The 14,092-nt window shown below is 31.3% G+C and overlaps 1 protein-coding gene across 9 annotated transcripts in view; it reads left to right on the top strand.

Moving 5' to 3' along the window:
* Window positions 1-14,092, top strand: part of LOC129942264 (afadin) — a 223,760-nt gene that overhangs the window by 127,704 nt on the left and 81,964 nt on the right. For all 9 annotated transcript variants that reach the window (XM_056051122.1, XM_056051128.1, XM_056051127.1 and 6 more), the window contains 5 exons: window positions 11,765-12,230; window positions 12,296-12,448; window positions 12,508-12,879; window positions 12,936-13,183; window positions 13,244-13,362. In XM_056051122.1, the coding sequence (XP_055907097.1) occupies window positions 11,765-12,230; window positions 12,296-12,448; window positions 12,508-12,879; window positions 12,936-13,183; window positions 13,244-13,362 (1,358 nt within the window). The remainder of the gene's footprint in view (window positions 1-11,764; window positions 12,231-12,295; window positions 12,449-12,507; window positions 12,880-12,935; window positions 13,184-13,243; window positions 13,363-14,092) is intronic.

Here is a 14,092-nt window from a genome sequence, read left to right on the forward strand (position 1 = left end):
ACACCTTTTTTATTTCTACCTGCCCTACTTTTAGCAAAAAACTAAAAAAATAAAGGATTATCCCTAATCCTTTTCTTTATTTTTTTTAAGCTCTATCATATAATTTAAAATATCATAAAACTATATTGCTTTTCGTGTGTTCTTTCCAAGAAAATTGAGTTGAAAGTTGAAAAAATTTTCCGGGCAGAAATAAATGGTTTCGCAAAAATCGAAATTCTCAGACCTGTGTCAATGTATTAATTTTGTTTTATTTTAAAATAAAGTTTGACATTTTTTCTTAAAATAATGGGCTTAACCAGTTCATTCTGACAATTAATAACGAAGAAATCAAACTTTTTGGTAAACACCACCGTCAAAACGCAGTTTTTTGAAATCCGATTCAGTGAAACATTTTTGATCATAACTTCCACATCTGCACGTATCTGCAGCTGATTTTTTTCTGTGCTTTTACATAAATGCATGGAGCATATGCTGGCATACTTACTTTCTTGGAGTCTTTTGGAGCTTTTTTTTGAAATCAAAAAGTTTAAAAAAAACACATTTTTTCCTAGTACTTAAGCTTCAGACTACTTATAGAAGGTATCTTTTATAAATAATCATTTTTTTTTATTTTAGATAATCAAAAATAGACCAATTAAATTATTTAAGAAGCTAGTGAATTTATTTAAAGGAACTTCGGAAAAAAACATCTCAAAATTTGTTGAAAATACGGTTCGCGATTTGAGTAAAATTATTTTTCAACTTTGAGGGCTTGTAAATCAGAACATACAATATATATGTTGAAAAATACTTTTAAATCATACGCTCGGGTTATATAAGAGTACGTAAACATAAAATTTAAAAGGATAAATATAACTTCTTAAAAAGACTTTTTTCCGCTCTCGCACCACTGTGCGCCGTGCTATCACAAAAGGAAAAGCCTATTACCTTTATTTCTAGGACATTAAGTAAAGCTGAGGAGGAAATTTATGCCACTAACGAGAAAGAGATGCTTGCCATCGTACTCTTACAGACCACCAACCGCTTACTGGTGCACTTAGCACAAAGAATAACAACAGCAAACTCAAGAGATGGAAAGCATCTTTAGAAGAATTCAACTATGAACTAAAATATAAACCAGGAAGAACAAACATCGTCGCGGATGCACTTTCCAGACCACCGCCAATAACCCAAATCAACTCCCTAACACCTACGATTCATAGTGACGAATCATCGAAACTTTTCAAAAACCAAATTTTACTCCAAGAAGGTACAGCACCCAGCCAAAATTTCCAAATTATATTTCCGACCTATCATAGACACACTATAATCGAACCATCAGTATTAAATGGAATAAAAACAGGCGAACATATAATGGGTTCAATACAAAACATATACGGAAAACATTTTGCCTTTTACAAGATCCGATTTACTCAGATTCAAGTTCAGGACGTAGAAAACGAACAGGATCAAGAGCATTTGGTTATGGATGAGCATAATCGCGCTCACACAAACCAAAAAGAAAATAGGATTCAAATATTGGAAAAATACTTTTTCCCTTCCCTTAGTAAAAAATAAAAAAAAAATACGAAGCTTTATCTTATCTGTAAACAGAACAAATACGATAGGCATCCCAATAAAGTTCCAATACAATCTATCACCATTCCTAAATATCCCGGCGAAATTGTGCACATTGATATCTTCTCTACAGAAGGGAAACTGGTTATTACAGCCATAGATAAATTTACTAAATATGCCATCACAAAAGAAATACATAAATTCAAAATCTATGGAAAGTATAAGACAACCAATAAGAGATATTGGGCCTTACCAATAATTATTGCCTAAACAAGCGTTTAGATAAACGCCACGTTAAACTTTAGAGACGAGTTTATTTGTGTGTTAACCAATAACCAAATTAAACACGTCTTTAACTAAACGCTGCTCTATTACATTATCTACTACATTTGTTGCCAAACAGACATATGAGTGAATTGCATCGGTATCAAATCTCGCATTATCTAATTGGAAGTCCACTGACAACATTGCAGATATTTCAATGTTCTTTGGGGGGTGTTCACCAGTTTCCTTCTGAAACCGACTAAACTTATTTTGCTCCTGGCTTGCGTTTTTAAGGCAATAGCCAGTGGCATTTAGCATTTCCTGAATGCTCTGTCAAGCTTCAAATTTAGCTTTGAGTGTTTTTCCATCCTTGAGTTTACTCTCCACTGTCATAGAAAACGGCTTTACTGCTTCAACCAGCAACTCCTTCATTGCTGGTGTCCGTTAACGGACCCGACTTTGCTTTATTGCCATTGGAATAACAATTTACTCTGAAATAAATTGAAATGTTACTTATATATTTAAATAAAAAGAAATTAATCTATTTGTTTATTTTGATTGCTAATTTTTATGAGCTCACGGTCACAGCCAAAAATAAATTTGCAGCAGATTAAAGAAACATACGAAAAATTTCTTTTCCTGCCAACTGCCAGAATGACAGCACAAACATGACGTTAAACCTTAATCACGAAGTTAAACACGCGTTTCTCTACTCTAAAATTTAGAGTGACGTTTAGCGTTAAGCTGACTATTAAATTGATTATTGGTATGGTTCATTATTTAGAGTCCACTTAAATATTTAAGTCGTCACTAAATTTGATTATTGGTAAGGCACATTATCTTTGGGTTCGGAATACCAAAAGTAATCATTTTTGACAACGAGAAATCATTTAATTCAGCCTCAATTCTATTCATGCTTAAAAACGAAAATATTATAAAGAAATGAAATAAAGTCAACATAATTAAAATAGACAAAGAAATATTGCCTTACGAAAATTTTGAACAAGTAATAGAGTTTGCAAATGTAAAAATTGCCTCTGATTCTAAAAATATACTTTTATTATAAGCATTCCTACAACGGAAAAAGAAATGTACGAAAAATTAACACTTATACCAATTATAAAGAAAAATGGATTAATAAATAAAATAGCACATAGAAATATTTTAAGAAACGAAAAACATAATTATGGGTTGTTAAATAATTGTATAGAAATAGAAGAAACATCTCTTTGTAAGAAAACAGATTTATTAGATCTAAGTAACGATAATTGTATAATTGCGTCTTGTAATTCTATAAATAGCCAGCATATTGACAAGGTCAAAGAAATGTCGCCAGATCTAGTCGTCCTCAACCAATTTAATGGAACAATAGAAGTCAAAAACATAACCCGAGCGCTTAATGGAAATTATGTCATCAAATTCAGTAATGAAACGATATTCATCAATAACCAACAGTACACTTCCCAAGAAATCATAAATATCCAACCCCTACCACCAACATTGCACCCAATTTCAGAAGATTTAGCAGTCGAAGAGGTACTTTCACTCTAACTAATGAAAGAACTGAATACTAGAAATACGTAGCATCTTACGAAGATTCAATTTGAAAAAGAAGTACACCAGATAACAACTTATGTGATAATTGGAGCCGTGATTCTCATATTAATATTCACACAATATAAATCCAGAAAAGCAAACAATAGCCCGATAGTAACACCACCAATGATAGCGATAACAAATCAAGGTGAATTACATCAGCCATCATCCTTACAGAAATATCCTAGCATCTTTAATATTATGTAATGCGTGGACGCATTATTTTAAGAAGGGAGGAGTTAACGCAAACAAAGTTCATTTCACCGAAAGAACTAACGCTGTCAACATTTCCAAGAAAAATCATGCAAATCAATGCAATGATGGAAAAGAGAGCAGCCAACGAATCCCACGATTCGTTATGCTGACTTAGCGGCTTGATCAATATTGCAACTGGCAAACCTAGGTCTCATTATTTTTAAGAGAACAAATGTAAATTAGTTTAAGTTCTACTTTGCTCTAATAAAGATGTGTTTTTTTTTTTAGCTAAATAAATATAAAAAAAAAATTAATTTATATGTACATATGTTTAAAGATCGTACACAAGGCAAGAAGCAGCCTTATTAATGTAAATAAAAATAAAAATCGGTAAAAGATCCTTAACAGCTGATGTAAGCATACAAAAATTTCATTCATCCCCTTATTAGATACAATATTGGGACATTTTTGTTTACTTTTACCATATAAAAGTGCATTAATATAAAAAACAAAAACAAATTCATCGACCTTCATATGAAAGCTTTGTATATGAAAACATATACAAGGATAGACTCAAATAGAATAAAGGAAATTGTGTAGACATTTTGGGTTTAAAATTAATTATCTCTCTTATTCTGCTGGCGGCTTATGGAAATATAAATAATATTTTTCTCTCGCTCCCCCGAAATGTCTCCACTGTCGATACTACGCCAACAACTCGGCATCCGGTCGCCCTAAAAAGTTATGCCCATGAGAGTACTATAGTTTTCATACACAAAGCAACTACTGACGTATGTACGTACATAAGTTGGCGAACTTTTTTTCAAGCACCAGTTGAGATATCGACATCAAACAAATTTTGTTATACAGAAGGATGCAGAAATGACTCTGAAAAAATTGGATGGGTGGTTTTTTACTATACCAAATTAAACAACAAGATGAAAATGTTGGTTTACCCAAAATATCTCACGAACCAATAAGGCTAGATAGCTTAATTAAATTTGATATTGTAACGTGATACCAAACAAGTATATTTTTGAAAAAAATCCAGTTAAAGGTTTTTTTATAAATTAAAAAAAAAAAAAACTGAACAAAAATATTTGTCACCTCGAATATTTTAGGAACAAAAAATGATTTTATCTCCAAAATAATTTTGTGCAAAAAAGAATAACGTTTTTGACATCTGGTAAAATTTTGAGAAAAAAAATTGAATTGACCTTTTTTTAGAAAAAATAAAAACATGCAAAAAATGACAAAGTTCCGAAAATTGATTTTCGAAATCCAATATGCAAAATCATGTTTTAAATTTTTAGGAATAATTCAATTGACAACTTTTTTACCAAAACACAAAAACATTTTTAGCAAGACAAATCGACAGACGGTATGGGAAGTTATCAGAGTGGGTCGCATCCCAGCCTCTTTTTATAATAATCTGTTGAACCAACCTTGAACAAGACATAATTATATTTACTTGTTTTAATTAAATGAAATTGACAAAGGTATCTATAAAAGTTAACCTACATACCTTCGGAAAAATATTTACCTAATTTTCAAGGCAGTACCTGAGTAAAACTGTATTAGTAGTACAAATTTGACCACAAATATTGAAGAAAGTATACATACCCTCTTTGAAGATTCATATCACAATATGGCTACTTTAAATACCAGTTGTATAGATGAAGGTTATCAGTAGTTAAGATAAATAGGTTCATTAGATTTCAATTTGACAAGTGTAAAATTTGGTTTAGTGTTTGAAACACAAAAATAGTATTTACCTACCTATGTACATACATATGTATATCTAGGTCCTAGGTAATACCTATGTATGCAATTTACATAAGGTACACAATATTATGATGTTATATCATGTTATATTCAACTGATAAAGATTAAATAAGGCAGATAGGTACATACAGTTTTGAGTTTTTTCTTGAGTTACATAGGTAAGTATTAGTAAGGTACTAATATAGTATACCTAAGGTATCTTGTTCAACCTTCGCCGATTTACCTTGTTTTGATTAACATCAAATATTTTTTAGGTAAAGCAAACGATTTTAAGTAATTATTGTTTTGCTTGAAAAAAAAACTGTTAATTTTGTTTTTTTTTTTTTTTAAATTAGAGTTGCAACACTTGGCCAAAACTCTCAAATAAAATAAAACAGTGTAAAAAAGATAATGTACATTAATGTATGTATTAATAATAAGATAAGATAGGTATACTCAATACTGGTACATACATTATGTACAATACAATGAAAAAACACTTCCTTTAAAATTTAACCTCGATCGGGTTTTCGGTTGAAGGTTGAAACTAAGGTTGAAACTAAATGATCAAGACCAAGTTATGAAAAACTGTTGCTGGGAAAAAATGTTGCTTAATATAAGATTTTTTTGTTCATCATTTAGTTTTAACATAAGTCTCAGATTAAGTTATGTTGTGCTTCATTTCTGATAAGAGTGTACTTGCTACTTGATACTTCCTTCTACCAAACATTGCACAGTACGAATTTTCGTGTGGGAATTGTCAAGCTCCATTAATTTTCGAATTGACGAAGTTTTATTAGATGTTCACTCGTTTCATGGTTATTTTGACACAAGGAAACTCTATATATGGAATGTCTTTGTTTTGACATTTCTTTTGTCCATAAACAATTTGCATAAATCAGTAATTTTTCTTTAGCACAGATTTCGCAATATATTCTACAAAATATGTTAAGGACATTTCATCGTCATTTGTATATATTAATTTGAATTATTTTCAACGTCTTTGGATTAATTTAAATTTGGCATTTTCAATTTAAAAAAAAAGTTTAGGGAAATAGTAATGCATTATTTGTGTACATATATAAGTACTTTTAAATATATTATATGTATGTATTCCATTTTCCTTAAAATATATTTAAAAAGTTTAAAAACCTTCAAATGCCTTTACTGAAGAAATTTATTTTTTGAGTTATAGAACATGCACTTGGCTGTATCGTACTGTCATTCACAAAACTATATATTCGTAAAATGGTGTATATGTCAGTAACGATAAAAAAAATTCATGAAAAAAGTACCTAATTGTATTTTTTTTTATTTGGAAGAACAAACCAAACGATTTGGTAAATTAATTTAAAAAAATCTCCAAAAGAAAATAAAAATAGTAAGGAAATTGCATTTTTTTACACACGAAATATGAATAGTATCATTTCAAATACCTAATATTTTTAGATGTATGTGTACCTACCTATCTTTTTACTTGCGACATATAGGAACTATATGGCAAGTTTTGCATTCGTGCAAAATTTCGAACTCGAGATTTGAATCAAAGATGACATTACGATGGTAGAGAAGTCTAAAAAAGTGGGTCCCGCGATTCCGTCCGGTCGGTTTTGTCTGTCTGTCCACGCTCCTACAGCCTAAACCATTGGGTCGATTGACTTCAAACTTGGAAGTTAAGGTTTTGAGCAGATTCGCGTTAGGCGTTTTTTTCATTTTTTTTTTTTAAGATAAAAACTAACAGTGGCCACCATACAATTTTTTTGGTCAAAAAACGAAAATTCGAATTTTCTCAAAAACAAACCGATAGATTTTCTTTAAACTTTCTCTAAAATTTTATTTCTTAACTTGGCTTCTTTAAATAAGAAAAACAAATTTTTGTATTGCTCAGGAAAGGTACCGCTCATAGAACCGTTTTTTTGTTTTTAAATTTTCTTAGCAAATTATGAACCGATTTAAATAATTTTTTTTTCTGAATGAGCCCTTATATTGCTTTAACAGTATTTGATTATCAAAAGTGCAATTTTTTATTGTTTGGATTTTTAAAAAAATATTAAATTTTATTTTTTCAAAATTCGATATCTCGAAAACGGGTCAAGATTTTTTTACGAAATTCAAAAGTATAGCGTATTTTAACAATTTCTAAACAACTGCGTACCAAAAATATTTTTAGAACAAAATTTAAAAATTTTATATATAAAAAATTAATTTAAAAAAAACCGCTCTAACGATTTTCGAAAAAAAATTTTGAAAAATGAAATGTTTTTTATTTATAAAATGGAATTTAAATTTTTGAAGACAAACTTATTTTTCGGGCGAAATTTCGAATCTTAAAAAAAGTTTTTTTTTTTTATATTTTAACTGTGCATGATCCCCAAAGAGCGCATTATTTTAACAAAATTGTAATTATATTCCTAGCTTTTATCTAAATTAGTGCATCTGGTACATATTTATGTATTTTTATAACTAAAATTATTGTAAATACCAACGATATGGCCGCCCATGTAGCGCAACTGTATCGTATGTGATATAGGTACCTATTTAATCAACAATCTATTTTAAAGTGTCTATCAAAAAGTAATATCTTGGTAACTTTGTAGATGTGATTTTAAAATATTATTCTTTACGAATAAGGTTGTTTCACACATGATTTACTTTCCTTCGCCTATTTAAAGAAATAAATACTTAGTACAAGTTAAAGAAACGGGCCAGAAAGAGTATACATATGTATTTTTTATTAGAATCACTTTTTCAACGTATACACATTATACCTATTTATAAAGGTATTACGTATACAACTTCTACAACTTCTGCTTACGTGTCACTTCATAACTAAAATCCAAAGCGCACAAAAGCCTGACTGTAAACAACAAATGAATAGCAATTCGTTCCTGTTCGTATGCTTGTTATTTTTTTAAACTTTAACAAAATAAATAAACTGAAAGTAAAAACTTCATGTTAGCGCTGAAAAATTATAGTAAAGAAGGAATGTGATTGGATTGTAGTAAGTACCATCTACCTACCAATAACATTCCTTCATTATCATCATCAACATGTCCTTATCTATCTATCTGCATAAAGCTAAGCTCGCCAATGAACTATTCTTTATTCGTTTTAGACACCTACCTGCTATCTAACTACACAACCAATAGGCGATCGCTTTACAATTTAAACATTCATGTTCATGCCTCTTTCTTATCTTATTTATTTTCATCCCGGTTCTTCCAATATGAAATTACAATAAAGCTATCTAAGGGAAAAAAGCTTTTAAGGGACAAGTTGAATCTATATGAATCGCATCGTAGCTTTATACATAATACAAACCATTTTTCATATACAAAGATCGTACCCAAGTAAAAGCAGACTTATGAATGTAAATAAAAACAAATAGTGGTAAAAGATCCTAAACAGCTGACGTAAGCATGCAAAAGTTTGTTTCATCCCCTTATTAGATACAATATTAAGCCATTTTGTTTTTTATATAAAGTGCATTGATATAAATAAAACAAAAACAAATTCATCAACCTTCATATGGAAGCTCTTTATGTGAAAATATATACAAGGATAGACTCAAATGTAATGAAGGAAATTGCGTAGACTTTTTGGGTCGAAAATTAATTATCTCCCTTAGTTGGCTGCTTATGGGAATGGAAATAATATTTTTCTCTCGCTCCCGCTGAATTTCTCCACTTTCGATACTAACGCCACGCCAACGACTCTGCATCTGGTCGCCCTAAAAGTTTCTGCTCATGAGGGTACTATGGTTTTCATATACAAAGATCGTGCGGTTTTTTTTGATAAATTAAATGGCATTTCTATCTTTGAAGACAAACTTATTTTACAGGTATATTTTTAAATCTTATATATGTAAGTACTTTTTTAAACATACTTTTAGAATACAGGAGCAAGTTCGTGCGACCCAGTCGTGCATTTTATTTTTATGGCGACACGAACACAAATTTGTTTTTTTTTTTACCACAAACTATATTTTTCGGTTGCATAAAAAACGTTTCTAGGTATGAATAAAAAAAGAAAAGAAGAAGAATTTCGTTCTGTTTTCAACTAAAAAATTGAAATGGTTTTGTTTGTTTTCACATGCGGCTTGGCCTTTACTACGTAATATTTTACTTGAGTTTTTTTTCTAAAGTGTTAATTACGGTAAGGAAGTGTTTTTTGGTTTCAATTTGCGAAACAACGCGAGCACGGGTCCATGCCCATCCTTTTGCTATTGATATTGTGTCATTGCAGCTCTCTCTCCTCATCATTGGAAACCCGTTTTCTTTAAAATGAGCTTTGTTTCAAATTTTCAATATCCTGAAATAAAAAAAAAAAGAAAGAAGCAAATGTACTTACATGACATATATGTATGTGTATAATTTTTATATTTGTAATTGACAAAATACAATAATAATTTAACGAAGTTATAAATATATCTACATTTTTAGCTACTTGAAAATGAACATGAATGGAAAAAAGAAGCTTAACTTTTTAATTATATGTGGAATTTTGCTCACTGTGTAGGTGCTATAGACGGGAAGCACGTCAATAAACCTAAACCACCAGGTTCTGAATTGTTCTATTTTAACTATAAACGCAATTTTTCAATTATACTCATGGCGCTCACAAACGCAAATTATGAATGGTCAACGTAGGAATCAACGGAAGAGCGTCAGGTGGGGGTATATTTAGAAATTCGAAGTTAAATTAAAAACTTCAAAATAGGACACTGGGCTTGCTAAACCCAGAACCTTTTCAGAATCAAGTGGTGAATAGCATGATGCATTCCCGTTGCAGGAAAATAGGCACGAGTACGATAACTTTGGCTGCAAGATATAATAAAGGTTTTTGGTAGAGGGGCTTAATACAAGCATTTTTTACTAAGGGAGGGGGAGGTTTATCTCCCCCCGTTAAGGCGGTAGGGGTAATTTAAAAAAATATGTACATTAAATGTATTATACCTTTTTTTTGCTTGTTTTTAAATCAAGTCAAAACTATGCATAGTTTTTGAAAAAAATAGTTTTTAAATCAAAATTTGTGAAAAAAGTAAAAAAAAGGGTTAAAGTGTAATTTGTCAATACTTCAAGATTAATTACCACTGTTTTTATTTCAGAATTTATTGCTCTTATTTGTTTTTGATCAAAACCTGAAAGCTAGATGATTTTATGTCTCTCAGTTTTTGAGAAAAAGAAAGATTTAAAAACAAGCTAATAGACAAAAATGTTGGCTTTAAAAAAAGGTATTATACTTAACTATATTACCATTATTTTTTAATTATTTTTTTCCATTTAATGTACATATTTTTTTAAATTGCACCTACCACCTAAAGGGGGGGAGATAGACCCCCCTCCCATAGTAAAAAATGCTTCTTTTTAACTGTTCTATACAAATCCGTCATCAAACTTTGTCGCCAAAGTTATCGTACTCTCCCCGGAAAATATTATGAAGCCATATAGTCACAACACATTAAAGAAAGAAGATTACCGTCTATCGCGAGCTAGACGTATTGTTGAAAATGTATTTGGCATACTAGCATCGCGCTTCAGAATGGTCATCGCTATCGTTCATTGTTGATTTTCCTTCTAATGTGTCCTCCTGACTATCCAGAAAACTTAGCAAATGGAAGTACCATAGATTGGATTGGAACACATCATCTGCTCCCGCTCCAGATTTGTCGCTTTTTTTTGTTTTCTGAAGTCGCTCCGGTAGCCTCTTCTAAAAGTATTTATTTTTTTACGACAGATTTGCGATTAACGCCAGGATCAAATTCTTTAAGTTTTTCAACTAACACTTCATATGCGTTTGCAATATTCGTTACTTTTTACACACCACAATACCGGTAAACTTTTATAAAGCTCAATAAATTCAGTCCAAAATATTTTTTCCTCTTGTTTATTTATTGTTTACTCTATGAAAATTGGGATTGGTTTGAGCAAAATTCAATACACACCACACAAACATGTTTGTCCGGGCACGGAAAATTCAAATTTTTTTGATTTTGTTCAAACCGCTTGCACAAAAACACATATCTTCGCTACACACTACTCAAACAATTTGCACAAACATTTTTACAACAACAAAGTACATTCGTTTGCTCCAACAGTTTGTGTAGTGTATGGGCATTGGGCCCTATAAGCGAATAATAACGTTTTTTTTATTACATATGTATATAGAACAGCAATGTCATGGCCATACCTATTCGTATATTCTTCAAGTTATGTATGAAAAACAGTGAATTTATTCAGATGAGCGGTAGTGTATGTGCAAACAATAAAATTAATTAAATTAATTTTCAAAAAAAAACTTGTTACAAGTGTGTAAATGGAAAGTCATCCCCTTTTCATAAGTCGTATTAATATTTATAATATGATATTTTTGTTTTATATATTTTCAGATATCGGGCTTCTACTCATTATAGACCAGAACTACAGCCTGCGGAACGTGCTCACAAGCTCACCATTTTTCTACACCATGTAGCAAATTTAATATACTCAATTATTGAAGGGAAATATACGAATGCTCATGATCTTGCTTTCTGGATGGCTAACAGCTCGGAGTTTCTTCATTTTCTGAAATCTGACAGGCATATAAGTGCTTTTAGTATTCAAGCCCAAGAAGTTCTCGCTGAAAGTGTACAATCTGCATTTCACAATTTAGTTAATTGTTTTCGAGTGGAGTTATCGCAAACCCTTAACCAATTTTTATCAGAAACAAATGACCATGACTTAGTTGCAGGTTCTGTTTTGACAGTTTTAGGATCAGCAATGGCTCTTTTACGAAAATGTCGTGTAAACGCTGCACTAACTATTCAATTATTTTCGCAATTATTTCACTATATTAATGCTGTCTGTTTTAATACGGTATAGATATATAAGTATAATATTTCACTCCTTACTGCATTTAGTTATAATTTTTCGTCAAGTAGATTATGGCCAACACTCATATGTGCACAGCTGAATGGGGAAAAGTCTTGACAGATCGTCTATTAATATTAGAACTGTGGGCAGAACGTCAAGGACTTGAACTAGCAGCGGATTGTCATCTGGCAAAAATTAATCAATGTGCACAATTCCTCCAGGTTTACTATATAAAGACATTTTTTTATAAAAGTGCAATAAAATAATACTTATCTTGTAGTCGACGAAAACAAATATTGAAGAAGTTCAAAAATTAGCATGTTCTTGCTTTCGCTTAAACTCTCTTCAAATGGCCGCGCTGTTAGAACACGAACAAATCTCACGTAACTTAAAAGATGCAGCTGTTAGAATGGCGGAGTCAGTTGCTGACGAACTTGCACGTGCTGATGGCAGAGAAGTGCGGTTAGAAGAAACTCCTGAACTTCATTTGGTACTCTTACTACCTGATGATGGGTTTAGCTGCGACGTAGTCAGAGGAATCCCTTCAGGTTTGGTTGATTTCTTAAGCCCACTGCAGTTAGCGGGAATTTGTCGATTAGCTGCCCAACCTACGAGTATTGGACTTTGGACGGTTTATATGCACCAATTTAATGTAAAGTTTAAGCATTTTTATTGTTGGAAAAAAAATTAAATTAATATTACAAAAAGGCACGTTCACCAAGTGAAATATCAAATAAAATACCAGAACCCGAAATTCAGGCTATAAAACTGCAAAAAAATTCAAATGGAATGGGATTATCGATTGTAGCGGCGAAAGGAGCGGGCCAAGAGCAATTGGGTATCTATATAAAAAGTGTTGTACCAGGTGGAGCAGCTGATGCAGATAATAGATTACAAGCGGGAGATCAGCTTCTGCGAGTTGATGGGCAAAGCTTGGTTGGGATTACACAAGAAAGGTTTTTTCGTTGTTATTCATGATAAAATATGTTACTTCATAATATTATTTTATTACACAGAGCAGCGGATTACTTAGTTCGTACGGGCCCTTTGGTTACATTGGAGGTGGCAAAACAAGGAGCGATCTTCCATGGATTGGCTACTTTACTTCAACAACCAAGTCCTTTAACTCTGAGAGGTAGAATATATAAATTTATTTAAAAATATAATCATAATGTAACAAGAGTACGGTAATCAAATTTAACTATTAAATAATTTTGTATTTAATATGACTCAAAGGCGATTAAGGAAATATCAATCAACAGATTTAAAGTGTAGGTCTGATCGAACACCTCCTATGCCTGCCAAAAAGCTTTTTGTCGGTTGATCGTCAAGCACAAAAAGCTGTTTTTCATTTCACATATTGGCTTGCAAGTGTGCCTGTTCAATACTATGTGTCTAACTATAAAAATTCTAAAGTTGTTTTTTCTCTCAATTGCATGTCCATAGAGACAAAGAAAAACTGTAACTGTTTTGGTTTCGACGATCTTTTGGTCCCGATGTTACCATATTTCAGTTGTTATTGTTCAAGCGATGTAGGTATTTTATGCTTTTTATTATTTAATATGAAAATAAAAACAAAAGTTACTAATGTTAGTTACACATTTTGAAAATTCATTAAAGAAAGTAGGAAAAGATTAGTTAGTTGCAAGATGCTTCAAACATAATTTGTATGGATTCCTATGGTAACACTGATGCAAATGTACGTGCGCCGCCGCCGCACAGTGGGGCAACAGGGAAAAAATTCCATTTTGTTTTCTTTATTTATCGCAATATTTGATATGCCATTGTTTTCATTAATAATCGGAGAAAACAATTCTTATTCGTTTTTTTTTTTATTTCATTTTCGTTTGTGGCTCTGAGAGACT

Source organism: Eupeodes corollae, chromosome 1 (assembly GCF_945859685.1).
Source record: "Eupeodes corollae chromosome 1, idEupCoro1.1, whole genome shotgun sequence".
Taxonomy (NCBI): Eukaryota; Metazoa; Arthropoda; class Insecta; order Diptera; family Syrphidae; genus Eupeodes; species Eupeodes corollae.